We start from the raw sequence: 22,511 nt of genomic DNA on the forward strand, positions 1-22,511 counted from the left end.
GCTCCAGCCGCCACTGAGCCATCCAGCTGCGAGAATGCTATGGGGCTTTGCAAGGGGGTTTTCTCACATTTCAGTTCATTCGCTAATTCTGGGGTCATAATGTTTCTTGAGCAGCCGCAATCCATGAGGGCTTTGCAGCTGGCCCACTTTCCCTCCCCTTCTAGCCTGATCGGGAACACCAGCATTCCTGGGCTGTGACTCACCAGATCTCCTACTGGGGCCCTAGAAGGGGGGCTCTCCTCCGCTCTCTTCCCTGCGGCCGGTTTGAACTTTGGGAAATGGGAATCTCCCCCTTTCCTTTGTCGACATTCGGCGGCCCGATGGCCAAGGCGACCGCATACAAAACAGCCGCCCCTCTGCTCCTTGGACCCTCCGGTTGGGGCTTTCCCGATCGTGCCTCTCTCCGTCCTCCGACTCTCCTCCTTTGCTCTCGTCTGCTGCGGCGCCGCTCCTTGGTGTTGCTTAACCTGGGCCAACGTCGTCTCGACACGGCCAGCCAGCTCGATCCACCCGCCTATCTCCTCCGGATCGTCGCGATGAAGTGCCCAGGTTAAGATCTCCTTCCGCAGGCCCTCCTTGAATATCTGTACCTTAGTGGTATTGGACCACTCCGGCACCTTTTCCGCTCTCAATCGGAACTCCTCGACGTATTCGGATACAGAGCGATGGCCTTGTGTTATCGTTTGCAGCCTTTCCCTCGCCCGGACCCTCTCAAGCGGATCCCTGAAGCGTGCCTCCATCGCAGCCAGGAACCGCCTCGTAGATCCCAAACATGGATCGCGCCTGGCGTGGAGCTGGACGTACCACTCCGCTGCTCCTCCTCTCAGCGCTGCGCCCACTGCTCGCACCCTGCTCGCCTCCGATCCGAAGGTAAGGGCGTTATCCTCTAGATATCCTCTCACCATGGTCAGGAAGTACGCGAGGCTCCCGGCTTCTCCTCCGAATTCGATCCTCAGCTCCTCCCTTCTGGGTTGGTAGAGAAGGGGCTGCCTCTCCCGGCTCTCCGCTCACGGTGGCCCTCCCTGGAGCCCTCGCTGCTCCGGGGGCAATTCCTGACGCCCTGTGCTGCGCCCGGCTCCAGCCGGGGGCACCAGGAACGTCTGCTGGGACGCCAGTCCCCGGGATTGTCCCTCCTCCTCATCGCTCTCTGCAGCGGTCCTCCAACTCGTCTGCGTTTTAGGACGTGCCCCGGGTCCCCGGTCACTCCTCTCCTCCGCGCTCCACATCGACTCCCCTCGGGGTTGTGGTTCCTCTAACAAGGGGGCCAGCCGCTCCATCACCTTCGACATCATCGCGAGGGTGGTCTCCATGGATGCCAACCTTTCCTCCAAGTAATCCAACTTCTGCGGGGAGGGAAAGTCTAGCCCGCTGCTTTCTCTTGTCGCTGCCCCTGCCCCCTTCACTCGCCTCTGTGTGACTCCGTTGGGCTGGGCGTATGCAGTCGATGAAGCCAAGGCATTCACTCTCTCCAGCTCCTCTTCCGCATTCTCAAAAGGGGAGCCTGGTTCTCCCCCCTCCGTTTGATCTTCCTCTCGTTGCATAGGGGTACCTCACCACAGCCGTGGGATGGCACCGATGAATCCTGGCTTAATGTAAGTTCACAGCAGCCGCTCCCAGAAAAGACACAGGACGCCAATCCGTAATCAATCAGGAAACTTTTACTACTGGATACACATACACAATGAAAGCCAGGATTGGCATACAGACGCAAGTCAACCCTTATATACCCTCCCCCACATTCGAATCCCCTCTTCCCGCCGACTGAGTATCCCGCTCAATATTCCCCGCCAAACCACCAACTGCCCTTTCCAAGGCCACCAGCTGCAAATCCTTATCGGTTCTCCATGTCAGGAATCTGGTTTTTTGCGCCACCATCCAAGGCCAGGAAACCGAGTCCTGACACCCTTCAGTATGTTCTGATAGTTATGGGGGTTATGAGTGCTAGGTTTGGTCCAGATCTCTAGATGTGAGGTGAACTACAACTTCCACATTGACAATGGTCTCTGGAAGTGGAGCCAATAGGAAATCGGCCACAAATATACATCATTGCCCACATACATACAAACACACACATACATAAATACATACACTTTTAATAGATAGATAGATAGATAGATAGATAGATAGATAGATAGGATATAAAAAAAGCATGCTATATAAAGCTAAATGTGATAATTCAATAAGAATATATGTATTGCAAGTACAAATAGAATGTTTTGCAAAAAGTATTGTCTTTCAAGGGTGCACAACTAAATTATTAAATTAGCTAGGCCTAATTAATATCTTTTTCCACATTGGCTTTAAATATTTTAGTATCATACATCTGAAAAAAATGGTCACTAAAGCATCATTACGATTTAGAGTTAAATAGCCTGGAACAACAAATTATAACAGCTGCCAGTTAGAAGCATCTGCCAGTTGCAAGCTTTAGATGTCTCCAAGGTAGCCACAGACAGTAGAAAAGCAATTATATTGATAAAAGAAAAACCTGTAATGAAAATTGGACAATAAAATCTAAATATCTTAATAAGAGAGTGCCATAAAAGTTAAACTCATTCTATGGTACTGAATTAGAATGCAGAGCTGGCAACCTAGAGAAACATGGTAAGTTAAAATCAGGTTGTTTCTAAAGAATTGTGTTCTATATGATATCTTCCTACTTATGAATGTGTGTACTTGGCATCTTTTTGTATTGCTGTTTGCACCATTTAATTCTGAGGTGCCCTTTTTAAAGAAATAAAAGGCATACAATTGGGGCGAGTTTTTGAAATCTCTAGATTTTGAATCTCAAGTTTAGTATCATAGTTAAACTGGTGCTGAGAGCCCATGAAGCATACAGAAAGAAACATCAAGGAAAGTTCTACAATGACAGTGCTTACAATGATGGTTACTGTTGGACTGAAGCCTCTTATTTTACTGTCCTATCACTAATCTGTCGAATGATACCAATTTCCAGCTAGTAACTCTGAAGGATAAAATTTCTTACTCTAGAGTTTACAACTTTGTCATTTCTCCAGGAGTTTCTGTCAGGTATGCTGTTTGCATTGGTACAGTGACTTCTGGAATTGCACAGCTCCTGGTGGTAGGCAGCCTGTCTGAGTGAAACAGCCCAGTTCAGAAAGTGCCAGGATTGCAATGTCCATGGTTCAAGGGTATAGGATTTGGCCAGCATGTCAAAACTTGCTATGTGAGGAGCAACAAGCTTGTATTATGCTATGTGAAGAGTTAGCAGACTTGGAAACTCCTGGGACTTGCTGTCTCTACCCTGAGTTCTAGCGTTAACATCTGTGTACAGACCACTGCAGGACTCTTGAGAAATGACATTTCGAAAATTCCTTCTCACGAATGTCCCTTGGTACATTTTGACCTCCAAGGCAGTTTTATTGTAAATGTTTTTGAATGGTAGGTTACAAAAATAATACTGAAAGTATTACTTTTTTCATTCTTTTGTTTAAAGAACTGTTTCAGGAAATATTAAACTTTTATGCAAAGTATTTCCTTTAATATTCACCTAACTTCTGAACTGCTCTTTCCATTTTAACTTTTTAAAGGCCTGTGCTAAGAAGACAGCCCTGAAGAGTGGTTTGGATAAGACTGTTAGTCTTCGGAAGGATTTGTCAGAGATGCATGAATGGATTACACAAGCAGAAGAAGAATACCTTGAGCGGGATTTTGAATATAAAACACCAGACGAATTACAGAAAGCTGTTGAGGAATTGAAGGTAACAATGCAAATTGATTCTTTTTTTTTTTTACTTTATATAAAGTTCTCTTCTTTTGTTTATTTAAAATATTTTATTAAATAACTTTAATACAAAAAGAAAAAATAAATAATAGAAAAAGGAATGAAAGATCAGCAAAGAGCAAGCAGAAAAAGATACATTTGCATTTGACTCATGATTTTCCTAACAACGGTTACATATTTTTCCGTGTAGAATAACTTATTCAGTTATAATTACAGCACTATTTTGCATCCACAGATTCAACCACCCACAACTTGAAAGTATCTAAAAAACTTCCTCAAAAGCAAACCTTGATTTTGCCATTTTATATAAGGGACACCATTTTACTACGAAATATATATAATGGCTCTTGGCCTTGTTTGGATTTTAATATCCATGCAGGGTCCTCGAATCAAACCATAGTAGATCCCCCACTATACATCCAAAATTCTGAGCCCATTTTGTCATACAATCTTTAACTTGTTCCTCATCCTTTTCAATTTTTAAGAAAGGTTTTTTTCAATGAAATGCTCATCATTGTCACAGAACTGTTTTTTCAGTTAAGTTTCACTCTGTTCAAAATCATACATTTTCTGTCCATTTTAAATCTTACAAATATTGATTTATAAAAATACAATTGAAAATGGCAACTCTCTAATACAATGGTTCTCAGCCTGTGGGTCCCCAGATGTTTTGGCTTTCAACTCCCAGAAATCCTAACAGCTGGTAAACTGGCTGAGATTTCTGGGAATTGTAGGCCAAACACCTGGGAACTAACAGGTTGTGAACTACTTCTCTAATAGCTCTTCATTTGACTTAATTTATGCAAAGTCCATGTGAAAAAAGATGGAGTCTTAATGGACAACAAATTTGACATGAGCCAACAATGTGATGCAGTAGTTCAAAAAGCCAATGGGATTTTGGACTGCATCAAAAGGAGAATAGTGTCTTAATCAAGGGAAGTCATAGTGCCTCTCTATTCTGTTTTGAATAGACCTCACCTGGAATACTGTGTCCAATTTTGGGCACCACAGTTTAAGAAAGGTATTGACAAGCTGGAAGTTATCTAAAGAAGGACCATTAAAATGATCAAATGTCTGGAGACCATGCCATTTCTTAAAGAGCTAGGTATGTTTAGCCTGCCAAAGAGAAGGTTGAGAGGAGACACGATAGCCATATATAAATATGTGAAAAGATCTTATAAGGAAGAGAGAGCAGCCTTGTTTTCTGCAGCCCTGGAGACTAGAACTTGGAGCAATGGGTTCAAATGACAGGAAATGAGATTCCAATTGAACATTAGGAAGAACTTCCTGATTGTAAGAATTCACTTCCTCGGAATGTAGTGGAAATTTCTTCTTTTGAGGCTTTTGAGGCTTCTTTTGAGGTATTGTGATTGTGCTTTTCCTACATGGCAGGGGGTTGGGCTAGATGACCCATGTGGTATCTTCCAACTCTATGATTCTAGGTCTGGATTGTTCTTTATCATATTCCTAAAAATCTTAATAGGTAGTCTACTTTTCTGCAGCTGTTTTCTTTCGATAAAATCACCCTCGCTGAGACCCATAGAGCTATCTTAGGGCATAACCTTAGCCTGTATCTATTCCATATTGTTAGCAGTCATATCTCATAAAATCAAAAGATTGAGAAAAACATACTGTCCTGATATTGCTAATCTTAGCTATAGAAGTATTTGCAATGTGTCAATACTGCAGTGAGATTTCACCTGATTGCTTATGATCCTTGATAACTTAGATAATCAGTTACATTATTTTCAAACAGTGTAAAATTATTATTTGTTTGTTTGTTTGTTTTAATCCACCACTTTACTTTTCAGGGGTCATAATTGTTTTTTCTTCTTCTGTTTACAGAGAGCAAAAGAGGAAGCCATGCAAAAGGAGGTGAAAGTTAAGCTGCTTACAGAGTCTGTGAACAATTTTATAGCAAGGGCTCCACCTGCAGCTCATGAGGCCTTAAAAAAAGAACTTGATGTTCTAACTAAGAACTACCAGTGGCTTTGCGGCAGGCTAAATGGGAAGTGCAAAACACTTGAGGTTAGTGATTTCTCCGGATAAACTATGCCAGTTCCAATGGTAGCAGAAAGGCTGATAGTCAATAGAACTTAGGAATCCTTATTTTTACATTTTTGTCAAGCTCAGCTTTATTTGGAGATACTACATATCTTAATGTGCTCTACACAACTCAGGAATATGAACTTTGTGATAAATGTTTATCAGAGGGTTCTTATTTAAACAGTAGCATAATGGTAAATATGAGGTTGGGGGGTGCTGTAGTTGAATTCTGTGTCTCCACACAAAACCCTTTATTTTATTAATTTAAACTTCATTTGATTGTTTTTAATTTTGGAACAAAATCTCCCTACCAAAATTTAGTGTATTTTTGAAAAAATATATAATAACACTTAAATTTATAATTTGGAAATATTAAATTATATGTTAAAAATAAATTGCTTTCAAGTTCAGTAAAACAAAGCATATTTTATATATTGAAATGCTGATAAATATATGTATTACTTTAAAATTGATTCCTCAGGAGGTATGGGCATGTTGGCGTGAACTACTATTGTATTTAGATGTTGAAAATAAATGGCTGAATGAGGTGGAATCAAAACTTAAGGCAACAGAAAATATTCAGGATGGCACAGAAGAGATTTCAAAAGCACTAGATGTAAGTATTGATATTATTTATATATTAATATTAAGTAACACACAGCCTTGTCCAGTGTCTTGCCAGTGGAAACCCATGAATGGATTTCTGCTATCATAGCAGTCCTTTATTCCTATCTCTGCTGCAGGACTTCCAAGGCTTCAGGGGGCTTTTCATTGGGGATATAGTAGAGGAGGAATCTCTCTTGATTCTGCAGATGGATACATTTCCATCAGTGAAATGATGCAATAGGTTCAAGCTATAGACCTGTACAATATCTATAGGCTTTAGGTTAACTGAATGTAAAATATATATTAATTTACAGAGTGTTGTGAATTTGTACCCAGATGAAAGTATTATCTTTCTGATTGTATTGTGATTTTATTTATTTATTTATTTATTTGCATTTGGGAGCATGGCATAGGACCTCTTCATACGGCACTTTCGAGCCATGCAGTTGTGCTGCAATCACCAACAAAATAGAAGGCGTGCAGGACAGCTCATGGCACCGTGCACCCCCTCCCTCCTCCCCTCATCAAATGGAGGGGATGAGAAAGGGCACCCTCTCCCTCCCCTCATCAGATGGCAGAAAGGGCAGCAATGTGTGTTGCCCCACCACCCTTTCTGCCATCACACAGCAAAAAGGGAAAAAAAGTGTGGGTAGCTCTGTCAAAAGCCTTTCAGCGCTTCTCCTCCATTTTGGGAAGAATGTGAGTGGGGGCCTGCTATGTGTCGTGTGATGACACACAGCAGGCCCATCATTGCTGCAATTAATAGTGGCAAAACAAGGCAAAAATGCCCCATGTGAAGAGGTTCATAGTGTTGGACAGCTACACCAGAGAGCAGGATTCAAATCCCTGCTTGGCTATTGAAACTCACACACATACTTGCGTATGTCTCACTCACTCCGCCTCACAGGTAGGTAAAGGCACCCCCTCCAAACAATTTGCCCTATGCCTGTCTGTTAAAAAGAAACAATGGGGCTTATTCTGATACAATAATGCACAGGATTGTGTTTTGTTAACTTTCACAAGATCTCATTTTCTTACTACCATCCCATTGCAGAAATGTTATTAAAGCCCTAAAGTCTCCACAACTACCAAATAAAAACCCTCTGTCAATAAGACTCAGAGATAGCTCAGCTATCACCATCTAGGTCAGTTGAGAATAAAAATATTAAAGGAGAATTAGCAAATCACCAATAATTTCTGGATGCATATTTTCAGTTTCTTTTTGTTGCCCAATTCAAACACGACATAACTACACTTTTTATTGGGTTGAAGGGTAACATTGGACTTTTCTGCTATCTTTCTAGTTATATTTCAATGAATACAACCATTAAAATATGGTACTATGGAGTATATGATTTCTTCTTCTGCGTGGTACTGTGAAATCCACACCTGTGGTATTTCCCTGCGTCCACGCAGCTGACTCGGATCTTTCTTGAAAGCTTTTCCTAATTAGGGACTCCAGCCCCGCCCATCTACTCCTAATAAAGCCAGGCAGCGGGGCTTGGAGCCTTAATTCCTTTTGTCCGCGAAAGCAGCAACAACTCGGTGTTCTCTCCTAAAACAACTATTGGTTTGACTCAAGGACTCCAGTTTGACTACTCTAACAGACAGCAATTCCAACTTGTGTTCTGGGACCTTTGTTTATCCTATTCAGGCCAGTATGGCATTTTCTTTGAAATGTATGGCTTATGGTGAGAAGTTGCTCTCCCACCCCCTTTGTGTTTCTTGCTAGTGGGAGGACAAACCCCCTCCCTCCCTCTAAATAATAATAATAAAAAGGTGCCGTGTCCTCTGAGGCACAGGCTTTTTTGCCTTTGGCAATAGGCAGTAACTTACCTTCTTTTTCTTCTGTTCCCCTCGCTCAGAAAGCAGTAGGGAAGAAGACTTTTAAACAGCCTACCACCCCTGGTAGAGCTTGTGGCAGCAAAATGCCACTGTGGCTTGGTGCCAATAACTTTGTTTTGGGTTGCAGCCACGTCTCTCAGCTGTTTCTGTTTTTGAAGGACAGCTTGCTCTCACTGCCCATGCTTTCCCTGCCCCATTTACCCCAGCAGGCAGTGGACGCTGCAACGATCCCTGCCATGCTTTTGCCCCCCTCAGGGGAGGGGAGGCTCAAGGCAGCCACGCCACCTGTGTGAGTGATGGCTAGCCAAGGCTTTGCGTCCAAGCCCATGGAATATAACTCCTTGGAGGGGCCTTCGGGCTACCATCCTCCCTCTGCATCATGCCGCCTGGGAGCTTCAGTGATGGCTCAGAATGTAAGAACTGTGTCTTTTGGGCCCCATCTGCCACTTGGCCCATGTCTCAACAGGTAGGTTGCTACTATTTTGAATAGGCACAAACTGCACCCTCCTTTCCTTCTCAAGGATTTGGAGTCCCTTCTTTTGGTTTTCAGGAGTTTAATAAGACTTTTTCCTAAGCTCATTCTGGTGCTTCCTTTCAGCTGCAACCAGTCAATGAGTCTGATGTAGATTCTGACTCCTATGAGTAGCAGATTTCTCCTACTCTTGAGGAGGACTTTTCCATCTCAGCTTCCATAGGGGATGTGTTACCTAATTTTTCCTCCTTGATTGCTTAGAGGATCTGCTTTTCTCAGTTGAGCAACAGCAGAAACAAGGTCCAAGTACAGTTCTCCCAACACTTCCATACTTGCTTAAGCTTGGAGAAAAACAAAAGGCAACTCCTGTATCTGTGTCTGGAATTTCTAGGTTTGTAAATGCACTTTACTGCATACGCACCTCTTCAGCAGAGTGGTTAGTTAAGCCTACTAAACTGAATTTTATTGTGGTCAAAGTTGTTTAATCCAAGAAAGTGAAGGCACCTCAAGTCAGTCCACTGTGATAAGAAGATCCACCCCACTGCTAGCCTACTCACTTGCATGATTCATTACCATGCTTGTATGGCAGCCTATCAGGTGCTCTTGTGGCATAGCTCAGCACCTTATTTGGATCTCCTTCCCCTACAACATCAACAGATCCCAAGGGCTTTCTGTCAGTAAGCTCTCACCTTAGCTTCTCATCAGAAAGCTATAGCTAAGCACAGCACCGATACAGTACTAAAGGTGTTTGCTGCTGTTGCAGCAGCCATCCACCAGCATGGTTGGCTGAGATCCTCTACCCTCTCCAAAGAAGGCACAGCAATGGCATGATAACTGCCCATGGCAGAACATAATCTGTTTCATCCTGATACAGACCCTCATTTCAAAAGTACGCACAAGATTTGACATGCTGCTTCTAAGTTTGGCTTTTTACCACAATCTAGCCTAGATTGTGGTGGCCAGCCCCTCAGCTTAATTATCATCAACCTTCATGACCTGTTTCCTTCAGTCCTCAGCAGGGCCAGAACTCTAGGGCCTCTGTAGCTGGGAGACTTAATTTTTCCACCAGGGGTGACAACAAACTAAAGGGAAAGAAGAAGATCAGGGCCAACAGTGTTTTTAGCATGCATTTTCTCTTCTTTAATAGCCTCCAACCCTTCAGCTCCAGTTTTTGGAGCTCCACCTCATCATTTTTAGATGCATGGCATTAGATCTCTTCTCACTCATGGGTGTTGGAGATTACAGAATATGTTTATGCAATTTAATTTCTCAAACTGTCCCCAGTAGGGACTCTACGGGCCACTCCTCCTCCTGTGTTATAGCAGGAGGTAATTACTGTGTTTCAAACGGAGCAGTAGCTTCTTTACATCTTTCTATGTTTCCTTCTTTTCCCTTTTCCCCAAATACTTTTTGGGTTCCAAGAAAGGCAGTGGGCTTTGGCCAGTTTTGGACCTTAGAGGACTTTATGCATATATTGCATATTGCAAATTTCAGATGTTGTCATTACCAACCATCCTCCCTCTGTTATCCAGCAAGACATGGTTCAGTAGCATTGATTTGAAGGATGCCTATTTTCATGTGGTGATTAGACCACAAGACGGTAGATTTTTGTCACTTTTTACTAGCAGTCAGGCCTTTTCATTTCAAGTTCTTCATTATAGTATCTCCACAGCTCCACAGGTGTTACTAAAGAGATGGCTGTATGTCGGCTCATCCCTGGGTGCACGGGGTAGTAGTTTACCCCTATATTGATGGCTGGTTGTTGGTGCACAGTCCTGTGAGTATCTACAGAGGAACATTCACTTTACTCTGTCTTTATAGCAGAAGCTTGGTCTTTTTATCAACAAGGTAAAATCTCTTCTTTAGCCTATCCAAACAACCAATTCATTGGGCCTGTATTGGACTCTTGGCATCCAAGGGCCTACTTGCTAGAAGACAGGTTTCTGAATCTGCATTCATTAGCTCTTTGAGTCTGGCAGAAGCCATACATCCATGTCAGGGATGTCCAGTGCCTTTTGGGACACATGGCATTCACCACAGCTGCCACTCCTTTCTCCTGTTTGCACCTTCGGCCTCTCCAGAATTGGTTTCTTCGGGCACTTCATCCCATGCAGGATGAGCCCAATGAATGTCTCATTGTCCCTTTAGCCATCCACAGGTCTCTCAACTAGTGGACTCATCGCTCCAATCTCTGTGTGGGCGATGTTAGCAACAGACACTTCCCTCTCAGTGTGGTGAGCTCACCTCAAGGGTCACACCATCCATGGTCCTTGGGTGGCCATAGAGGACATAGAGCACATCAACTATTTGGAGTTACTCGCAGTAGAACTGGCACTGCACCTTATCTGTCATTTGCTCATGGACAGTATTGTCCAGCTTACCACCACCACCACGATTGTGATTTGCTTGCCCTCATCATCAGAATCTGGGACTGGTATACCATAACCATCAGTGCCATTCATCAAGAACTCTCTTGCTGGCTCCCTCAGTCAGACAGTTTATACTGACCACTAATGGTCCCTTCATCCTTCCCAGGCATGGGAACTCTTTGTCAGATGGCAAACTCCCCTTCTGGACTTGTTTGCCTCTCCCGCCAACATGAAGTGCCAGTTCCTTGGAGCACGTCTTACCTCCACCAGACAGGCTGTTGGGAGATGCCTTCCTCCTGGATTGGACATCCACCCTCCTGTACATCTTTCCACTATTGCCACTGCTGTCTAGAGTGGTCTCTCGTCTTCAAGCAGAGCAGGTAGATTGCATTCTCATCACATCATGGTGGCCCTGCCAGCCATGGTTTGTCACTCTGCTCCAACTTGCAGGCAGCTGTTACATTCAGTTGCCACTCAGACCAGACTTGCTGACTATGGGCAACAGCCCAGTCCCGTACTCCCAGGTCACTCAGTTCCGGTTGACGGCGTGGCAGATCCAGCCTCAGCCCTCTCTCAACCAGTAAAGGGCATTTTGGACCTTGCCCTGAGACCTGCCACTAAACATTCTTACATTTGTCAGTGGTGTCATTTTTGCATTTTTTCACAAAAGCAAGGGGTTCAGCCTCTCTCTGCTTCCACTTCCCTCCTCCTGGATTTTTTGATTTCTCTGTCAGATTCAGGACTCTCATTATCATTCTTGAAGGTCAATCTGGCAAATATAGATTTGTTTAGAGGCGAGCATTCTCTTCCCTCTCCTTTATCCGATCCTCTTGTAAAGAGATTTCTGCAAGGCTTTAGAAATTTCCGGCCCCAAGTAGGTCTGTGCCCCCCTCTTGGAGGTTGGAGGTTGTTCTTTCCACCCTTATGAAACCACCATTTGAGCCAATGGCCACTTCTGACATGTTCCATCTATCATGGAAAACAGCATTTTTAGTGCCTATTACTTTTGCTCTTCGTGCTAGTGAGCTTATGGCTCTTGAGTCGATAATCCTTACGTGAAATTTCGTAAGGATAAGGTCATGCTGGGCACAGACATTCCCTTCTTACCTAAGGCAGCATCATAGTTTCATATGTCTCAGGACATTGTCCTTCCAACCTTATTTCCAAATCCTTCTACTCCCCTGGAGCAGTCTTTGCACCTTCTTGATGTGTGGAGGGCTCTTGCTTTTTATGTCCACCGCACAGCTCCATTACAGAAGTCACTACGACTTTTTGTTAAGTACCGTAGGGAAACTGTGGGCCTTCCTGTTTCTACCCAGAGGTGGCGGCCTGGATAGTTGCAGCTATCCGGCTAGCTTATGAAATGGCAGGACTGGACTTACCTGTTCAGATCCATGCTCATTCCACTAGAGCATTGGCAGCCTCCATGGCTTTTTTGCACAGTGTGCCTCTGGATGATATCTGTCGGGTGGCCATATGGTCAACACCGCATACTTTTGTCTCCCATTATAAATTGGATTTAGCTGCCAAGAAGGAGACAGCTTTTGGGAGAGCAGTACTTTTTTCTGCACTAGCATGACACCCACCATCCGTGGGACTGCTTGCTAGTCTACCACAGGTGTGGATTTCACAGTACCACGCAGAAGAAAGTAAGGTTGCTTACCTGTAACCATGTTTCTTCTAGTGGTTAACTGTGAAATTCACACAACCCGCCCATCCTCCCCACATTCTGTCATGCCTTTTATCTCCGACTGTCTTTCGCGGTACGGAACTAAGGCTCCAAGCCCCGCTGCCTGGCTTTATTAGGAGTAGATGGGCGGGGCTGGAGTCCCTAATTAGGAAAAGCTTTCAAGAAAGATCCGAGTCAGCTGCGTGGACTCAGGGAAATACCACAGGTGTGAATTTCACAGTTAACCACTAGAAGAAACATGGTTACAGGTAAGCAACCTTACTTTCTTCCTCCAATTCCTGTTTCTTTTTGGGGTTTGTTTTTATTTCATTTTAATGAGAACTCTGAATGTTTAGTTCAAGAGGAATGGCAAAAACAAATAATACAGTTTATGGATGTTTCAGTCTCTGGAAACACTAATGCAGCACCCAGAAGATAACCGCAATCAAATTCGTGAGCTGGCACAGACTTTAACTGATGGTGGAGTTTTGGATGAAGTGATCAATGAGAAACTGGAGAAATTCAATACTCGGTGGGAAGAGCTGCAACAGGAGGTACATTTTAAGAAATAATATCTCTTCCCTCACATTTTCTTTTAAACCCTGCATTTAGCACAAATGATAGCTTTTCAAAACCTAAAGTTACCTTACAAAACAATATGTTGCAAAGATATGAAAGGTGATAATAACGCAAGCAAAAACCAGCAACTTCGCAGTGCATGAGGTCTGGATAGGATTGGTGGAGTAAGGCAGCACTGCAGACTGCAAAAGTACACATCCTTTAGAAATGGCAACTTGTTTTTAGAAAAGAAGTGTCCATATGAGAGGTTGCAGTAATGGCATTATTCTGTACCACAGTTAGTATCACAGATACAACCTACCCCTGCACAAGTGGAAGGCCTTTTAGATGCCCCACCTAAAATGCGAATAGATCATTTGAGATTCCGGGAGACTTTAGAGCAGAAGTTCTCAACCTGTGGGTCCCCAGGTGTTTTGACCTACAACTCCCAGGAATCCCAGCCAGTTTACCAGCTGTTATGATTTCTGGGAGTTGAAGGCCAAAATATCTGGAGACCCACAGGTTGAGAACCACTGCCTTAGAGGGTTCTATGGCTGGTATCACTTATTATACTATTGAATTCCTGGTCAATAAATGGAATAAAAATCTAGCCAGGACTATTGACACAATTGCTCCCAAACATCCTCTCTGACCTAGTAAAAATCAGAGAAATGAAACAGGAAGGACCATGACTAGAGCATAGATCATGGAAAACTTGACTTTTATGTGACAAGATATGTTATAGATGGCACCTTTACTCCAATAAGGTGGCAATAGATACAGTGAAGAAAACTTTCTTCTCTGCACTGCATAGTCACATCCAGCTGAGCTGTTGAGAGTAGTTAAAGGTTTAACTCAAGTATCCTCCCCTCCAAAATCATTGCTACAACCTACAGTAGTTCACTGTGATGCTTTTAACAACCATTTTGAAGATAAAATATCTTGCATAAGAGCTGACTTAGACAATGTCACTGGAGCAAAATCCAACAATGAAGTGTCCAGCAATTCTTTGAGCTTTAATTGGTGAATACTGTTAATGTTGACAAGCTGCTGGGGCAAGAATGGAGGACATTCTTCCTTCTTGTTCTCTGTCCCTCTTCGTTGGTCATTTAGGGAGGAGATGCAATTTGATCTCAAATACAAAAAATTATTAATGCATCTCTCAGATAGGGGAAATTTCCATCCTGTTTAAAAGAAGCAGTATGTAGGCCGAGTTGTTGTAGGTTTATTGAGCTATATGGCTGTGTTCTAGAAGCATTCTCTCTTGACGTTTCACCTGCATCTGTGGCAGGCATCTTCAGAGGTTGTGAGGTCATAGTCTACTGCTAAAAAAGCCTTCCCTGGAACACTCGGACCATAATAAATACAGACCAATGTTTAACCTTCCTTTTTTGGGCAAGGTTATTGAGAAAGCAGTTGCCCTCCAACTCAAGGAAATCATGGATGAGACACACTTCCTTGACTCATTTCAAACTGGCTTCAGAGCAGGATATGCAGTTGAGACCGGTATGATTACCTTAGTGGATGATTGCCATCTTAACACACATGGGGAGTGTTTCTCTGTTGGTGCTCCAAGACCTCTCAGTGACTTTCAATACAGGGTTAGTCAAAATGAATAGGCCAATTCGGCTACAATTAATTTTCTTATTGGCCTATTCATTTTGACTAACCCTGTATTATTGACCATGGTATCCTTCTAGACTGCCTGGAGGGGCTGGGAATCGGAGACACTATGTTGTAGTGGTACTGATTGTACCTCTCAGGCACATTCCAGCTGGTGATGCTTGAGGATAGATATGGCATCCCGCAAGTGGGCATTCTAACTCCAATGCTTTTTAACATTTACATGAAATTGCTGGGAAAGAGGCATGGGGTGGGATGTTGTCAGTATGCTGATGATACCCAAATATATTTTCTCCATGACTTCAAAGACACCCTCAGCTAAGAAGAGCATGTCTTCTCTGAACAAATGCCTGGAGAAGGTAATGGGCTAGATGAGGAAAAACAAATGGAAACTGAATCCAGACAAAGCAGAGGTGCTTGCCTTTAAAGATCCTAATTTGGGGATAGAGATATGTCAACCAGTTCTGGTTAGGGCAACACTTCTGAAAGACTGTATTCTCAGTATGGGAGTGCTCTCAGATTCGTTTCTCCAAATGTCAGCCCAGGAAAATGTGATGGTCAGGAGTGCTTGCTATCAGCTTCAGCTGATATGCAGCTGCATCCCTTCCTGAAGATGGTAGTGCATGCACTGGTAACCTCAAGGTTGGACTTCTGCAATGTGTTTTATATTGGGCTACCTTTGTACCAAGTTCAGAAACTAAAATACGGCAGCTAGATCAGCTACAGGAACATCTTATTGTTGTTCATTCGTTTAGTCATTTCCAACTCTTTGTGACCTCATGGACCAGCCCATGCCATAGCTCTCTGTCGGCTGTCACCTCCCTCAGCTCCTTCAGAGTCAAGCCAGTCACTTCAAGGATGCCATCCATCCATCTTGCCCTTGGTCGGCGCCTTCCTTTTTCCTTCCATTTTCTTAATAATTGTCTTCTCTAAGCTTAATTGTCTTCTCTAAGCATAATTGTCTTCTCTAAGCTTTCCTGTCTCCTCATGATGTGGCCAAAGTATTTCAACTTTGTCTCTAATATCCTTCCCTCCAATGAGCAGTCAGGTTTTATTTCCTGAAGTATGGACTGGTTGGATCTTCTTGCAGTCCGAGGTACTCTCAGAACTTTCCTCCAGCACCACAGTTCAAAAGCATCTATCTTCTTTCGCTCAGCCTTCCCTATGATCAAGCTCTCACATCCGTAGGTGACTATGGGGAATACCATTGCTAAGAATGAATATTACACCTATCCTACAATCACCCAACTGGCTGTCAATTAATTTCTGGGCAAAGTACAAGCTATTGGTTTTGACCTTTGAAGCCCTCCATGGTTTGGGTCCAGATTACCTAGAGAATCACTTTCTTCCATCCAGTCAGTCCTGAACACTTAGATTCTCTGAGGGGCAGTTATTCCAACCAGCCAGAACCTAACTGAAAACTGTCACCCAGATGACCTTTTAATTGGCCACCCCAAGAATGTGGAAAGACCTTGCTGGAAGAGCTCCAAAAGCTAAATGAGCTGTCAGAATTTTAAAACCATCTAAAGACTTATCTCTTCCGGCAGGCCTACCCAGCCAGTTTGAAGCATAATTTTAAACCTGTGTCCTTTGTTTAATCCCTGTTTTGTGTATTTTAATATGTATTTTATAAAAAATATGCTTTAATATGTATATTTTTTGTATTTTTTCAATTTTTATGTGTTTTAATTATTCTTTACCCTACCTTGATCCATGAGGAGAGGTAGATAAGAAATAAAATTATTGTTGTTCTGTTGTTGTTGTTGTTGTTGTTGTTGTTGTTGTTGTTATTCCATCCTCTCACTTCTTGACACATCTCATCTCTTTGTGAAGCTCTTTCTCTCCTGTTCCCTTCCCTTTTACCTCCTGAGTCTAATATAGGGGATGGATCTCCCTCTTGGCAATTATCTCCACAGATCCTGCTTCTAGATCTCCTAGATTCCTTTGTTGTATTTGTGGTAAATAGTATCAGTCATACACAGCACTTTTATATGGGGAGAATATGATGAACATAGACACATATTTCATGGCCTTGATCTTGATAGATTTCGTATGTAACTGCTTTTCATTTTGAAAGAAAGAAAGTGCTGTTTTAAGCATATATCGGTTTTGTGTGATTTTAATTGGATGTTTTTAACTGATGTTTTTAAACTAATTGTCTTAACTGTAATTATTGTATAATTGTTTCATTTGGAATCTAATGATTGCTGGTTGTGAGCCACCCTGAGTGCTCCCCCCTCCCCCCCCCCCCCCGGGTGAGAAGGACAGCATATAAATATTTGAAATAAATAAATAAATAATATTTTCACTGATGTGAATTCTTTATATGATGGATATACGGTATCCTTTTATTGAATGTTTCTTGTAGAACAATTTTAGTGAAATGAATTTTCACCCACAGTATACAAATTCTATGATTTTAAGCTCATTGAAGTTTGTGACACTTAGTTGACTGACATTTTCTGGCATTATATACTGTGAGTTTTGAACACAACAGTTAGCAAATCTGCCAGGTTCCTTGATCTTATGATCCCACCTACATGGGACAGGATATATCATGCTATTCTCAGATATTATACATAAATTGTTTTCTTTTCATTCAAGATGTGGGTAAGCATTATGTCCTTCCCTCATGGAATTTGTGCAGGGGAAATGAACAGTGGTTTTAGAATAACATGTCATGTATAATATTGCCTAACAGGCTTAAGATCCCTAGGCATGTCAGGAAAAATGAAAAGTCATGTCACTAGAATTGTTATATAAGAAATATTCAATAAAGAAGAAAATGATAAAACGTTAGTTTTAAAAAAGTTGAACTATATGAAATGGCTCATTCTTTTTCTTGACATTTTGTGATTGAAAGTTACCATAGATGGCAACTTCCTATTTTTAACACTGCTCCTTAGTCCTTAACATTTTTAGATATAGGCACAATACATATATATATATAGAGAGAGAGAGAGAGAGCTTGGAAATGTACAACAAAGTCTACAAGAGAATAGGTTCCATGATTTAATGAAACCTTCAAAATCCACAATGAAAAATTTGTGAAAATCACAAATGTGGTCTTGGGGCTACATGTGACCTCTATAGCTGTTCTTGAACTCATTGGTTCCTTAAAATTCCCAGGACCACATTTTTTCCTGTACAAAGAAGATGATGAATTTACTCAGCAAGAGAAGGAGTTCACCTTTCAATGAAGCTGCAAGCCCTGCACAATTTAACCCATTTTTCAGAAGCATTTTTCAAAAATTTTCTGACCACTGCTGGGATTGCAGGAGGTTCTTTGACATTTTTAGTATCCCAAAAGGCCTTCATTGGCAACATATGCCTTTTTCCTAGATCTTGCACTTCATCCCATTAAGCGAGAGAAAATGAGGGAAAGCAGGGGAAAGGGTGGAGTTTCATGGGGTGCTCTTTTAAAGAAGACAAAGAATTTACTCACTCCCATCACACTAAGATCACCTCCCCCAGCTTTTAACTCAACCCCCTATTTAATTGCCACCACATGGGCAGATGATGACTTCTCCCACTTCAAGAATACCAGCACATTTTTAAAAACAGGCATACTTTAAGGCAACCCTGCCTTCAAACCCCTTAGACTGAAACAGAAACACTGGGGTCGTTTGCACCCAAGACCCTTGACATCACCCCAGATCGCAGGATGTGGTTTTACATTAACCCTCATCTTTTCCAATGCCTTTGCATTGGCGAGCAAAGGAAGTGGTTTTAAATTAACCTTTGTATCTTCAGTGGAAATGTTTGATTTTGTGGCACATTCTAAGCTCACTTAAGATATCCTTTCAGTACCCCATCTTCAGCTTAGACTATTTCTATCCAGTGGCATCAGTATGCTCCCAGACTAGAGGTAAAATTTTCCAAATAATATTTTCTGAAAACACACCTTATAGGAGATCTTGTAGACCTAGTAGTAGGCCTATTAAATCTGGATATATCATAAGACAACGTGATTCATTAGCAAAAGCAGTAACAATTTCTAAGGTAGAAGGTAGCTAGAAGAAAGGAAGACCCCCCCCCCCCCCCCCAATACAGGAGGATAGACCCATCACAAAAGCTATGACTATGTTTGTAAGAAATTGAAAGAGTTGTAAATTCATGTTGCTATAATAATTTCATAGGGCTGAAATAAGACAGCAGTAGCTGACAGAATTTGGGGATAACTATTCAAGATAAGAGATTATTGAAAGCAGCAGGGAGAACAAGAAGCATGTCAAAAAGTCTGGTAATGCTCAAGACCTTTTATAGATACTCATATAAAAACTACAGCAGTAAGGAATAGATACATACTCTTTTAAAAAAAAGTAGATATAAGAAAGTCAGAGATTACCTTATCCAGGTCTTGCTAAAGTTTCATGAAATAGTCATGAAAGGTAGAGTAACAAAGAAAACAGGAGGGAAAACTAACAAAGTCCTTCTAAGCCAAAATGAAGAGAATGATGTAGCAAGATTTCAGGCTAAATTCCATGCTCTGGGTGGTTTAAGAAAAATAATGATGCCTGAAGCTCTGAGTTTTAGTCATTTCAGCTATAAATAAGTTAGGCAATTTGATGACCAACCATAAAATAATGAGGCCAGACACCAAATATTGGGTTAAATAGTGGCCACTTTGTTTGACCTATATATAGCCTATTCAAGTAAATTGTGCCTGGGAATACACAAAGAAATATGGGAGCAACTTGATTCAGTTCTAGCTGAGGTGTCAACCAGTAACTGTCCAAAAACTTCAGCAGCAACCTCCAGAGACAGGAACTAAGATGGTGCTTCTAGTGATGATTCAAAAACTAGAATCGAGTAGATCTTTTCCATAGAATGAATGGTGTAATGGGTTAAACCCTTGTGCTGGCTGGATTGCTGAATGATAAGTCAGTGGTTCGAATCTGGGGAGAGCATGGATGAGCTCCCTCTGTCAGCTCCAGCTCCCCATGCAGGGACACGAGAGAAGCCTCCCACAAGGATGATAAAATATCAAACATTTGGGCATCCCCTGGGCAATGTCCATGCAGACAGCCAATTCTCTCACACCAGAAGCGACTTTCAGTTTCTCAAATCACTCCTGACATGAAAAAAAAACCCTCAAGTAAATGGATATATGATGGAAATCTGTTACTCTAGCTACTCTCTCTCACCAAATCTTTATTTTCACTAATTCTTTTCTTCCTCCTCCCGCCTGCTTTCTATTAATGAAGGCCAAGTTAACATGTTCCTAGAGGATCAGATTCTGGATTATGTAATCCTTAGCAGTTACAGAGTTGACATTAAGTAGCAACATTTTTAGATCCGGTGAATCTCTGTTACATCAACCTAGCATTTATTGGCTAGATGGTAAACCAAAAGGCAGGAGACGCTTATTGTCCCTCTTCTTCAGCTTGCTTTTTTAGCTTTCATTTTCATACTTATCATGCCTGTTACCTTTTCTTGGTGGAGGTAGAAACACAGTAAATTCCTTCTCTTTATTTTGATCTTTTCAGTATTTCTCATACTGACTTCTGAGAAATGAATTAATACCCCCAATCTGATTTTTAAAACTGATTATTAACAAATAAGAACACTTGAAGGCACTTCTTGTTAGCAAAAAGCTAGAAATTAATGCAAGTGAAAGCAATTAACAACCTGCAACCAAAACTAAAGCTATAAAGTACAAAAATTCTTATTTTATAATCCAAAGTTTCTTTATCAAATTTCCTCAGAGTAATGCTTTTCAATGTATTTTTTCCACCAACAGCTGTTTCTCAAAACAATGCAGCTGCAATCGTAGCTTAAGAACCTTTCAACAATGTTATTTTCTGTTTTGTCAACAGTAAATCTACACTGTACAATAAGAGATATATATGTGTGTGGTTTGTATGTGTGTGTGTGTGTGTGTGTGTGTGTGTGTATACATACATATATATATGAGATAACTTGACTTCACTGTAAGAGAATGGGTACTGCTACACTGTAATTTCATGCAATTTGACACAAATTTAAGTGCCATTGAGCAAAACAACTAGATAAACTGAAAAACTGGGCAGATGTTAATGCAATGTACTTCAGTAAAGAAAAGTGCAAAATTCTACATTTTGACCTCAAAAACAAATACACAGTTGTTGAATGAGAAATGCATGGGCTCAGCAGTACTATATATGAAAATGGCCTTGGGATTATTGCTGATCATAAACTGAACATGAGGCAGCAATGCAATGCTGCAACAGGACATATTCACTTCATGTCACTTTATGAAGGTGACATGAAATCACTTTCTAAATACTACAGGGCTGTTACAGAGGAGGGGCAAGGCTTGTCCTCCGCAGCTCCAGCAGGTAGGGCCAGGTCTAATAGTTTGAAGTTACAGGAAATTACCATATATTTCTATTGAACATTAGAAGAAACCATTAAGAGAATGCGAAATTGAGATACAATACTTAAAACTAGATTCTGACAAGTAGAATGAAAAAATCATCTAACTATGAAGCATGAGGAGAGACAAAGAGGGAACAGTATTAAATGTGCAGTGAGAGATGTCCTTAATATGGAATTTAAGACATTGTATCATATAGCAGGCTTAAAATGGCAGAACGTACTGTGTGGCAATATTAGAAAAGTCTGAATCCTACATCTCTGCATTTTGTAACACTTAGTGAATGTTAGAAAGGTCTTAAATGTGAAGAGACGTTTATAGATAAGGCAAAACATGAACCTTAATAGTAAAACATAAAAACCTAATTACTATGGCTTCTTAAGCTATGATCTACTACTCCTTAAACTATGCTCAGAGGCACTATTTATATCCTATGTTCTAATTTGTTTTATAAACAGAGCTTTTATCCCTCTCACTTTTATCCTTCTCACTTGTTGCAATGGATTATGGATTATCTTAAAATGGCCTGTGATGACGGTTATTCTGTTCTGAAGAAAGGAAATCACTTGAGATATATAATGAGATTAGAGGGTGCCGGAGGCATCAGAACGAAGAAAGTGTCTAAGGCAAACGTTTGTGCTTAGTTTTGAAGCAGTCTTCTACTCACCATAGAATTCTGTATTATTTAACTTGGTTCTTTAGGATTTGTTTAAATATTTGAAATTTCTCTGTGGTTTTTTTAAAAAGCAAAATGGCTGGCAAAAAGAGGAGAAATTTATCTTACAAAAAGGTGGTTTTGTACCAGCTGGAATTTCCTTCGTGTTTGTGTTTTTGAGTGGAATTTTTAAACATTTCAGTGTCTAATTTCTCTGTTTTCTGTTTCTTCTTTTCAGGCTGTGAGAAGACAAAAGGTTCTTGAACATAGTATCCACTCTGCCCAAGAGATTGACAAAACTCTTCAATTAATTCAAGAGTCTCTTGCCTTCACTGATCGCCAGTTAACAGGTTTTATTGCAGACAGAATTGATGCAGGGCAAGTACCCCAAGAAGCACAGGTGAGTCTTACTAGCTTAATTGCTTGACAATTTTATCATTCAAATGGTCCATAACATTTTTAATTATATTGTGTTTATTTTGTGCGGTTTTTTCAAACCACTGATGATCAGTTCTAGAATATTGTCCCAGTTAGGCAGCATAATTTGCAACTCATTTCTTGCAAA

General features: G+C 41.5%; 1 protein-coding gene across 15 annotated transcripts in view; it reads left to right on the forward strand.

Moving 5' to 3' along the window:
• The window catches only part of DMD (dystrophin), a 1,568,405-nt gene that overhangs the window by 685,343 nt on the left and 860,551 nt on the right, over positions 1–22,511 (forward strand). For all 15 annotated transcript variants that reach the window (XM_067466757.1, XM_067466754.1, XM_060770144.2 and 12 more), the window contains 5 exons: positions 3,552–3,722; positions 5,591–5,773; positions 6,273–6,407; positions 13,157–13,306; positions 22,185–22,346. In XM_067466757.1, the coding sequence (XP_067322858.1) occupies positions 3,552–3,722; positions 5,591–5,773; positions 6,273–6,407; positions 13,157–13,306; positions 22,185–22,346 (801 nt within the window). The remainder of the gene's footprint in view (positions 1–3,551; positions 3,723–5,590; positions 5,774–6,272; positions 6,408–13,156; positions 13,307–22,184; positions 22,347–22,511) is intronic.

The sequence above is a fragment of the Anolis sagrei genome, chromosome 3 (genome assembly GCF_037176765.1).
Source record: "Anolis sagrei isolate rAnoSag1 chromosome 3, rAnoSag1.mat, whole genome shotgun sequence".
NCBI classification, from domain to species: Eukaryota; Metazoa; Chordata; class Lepidosauria; order Squamata; family Dactyloidae; genus Anolis; species Anolis sagrei.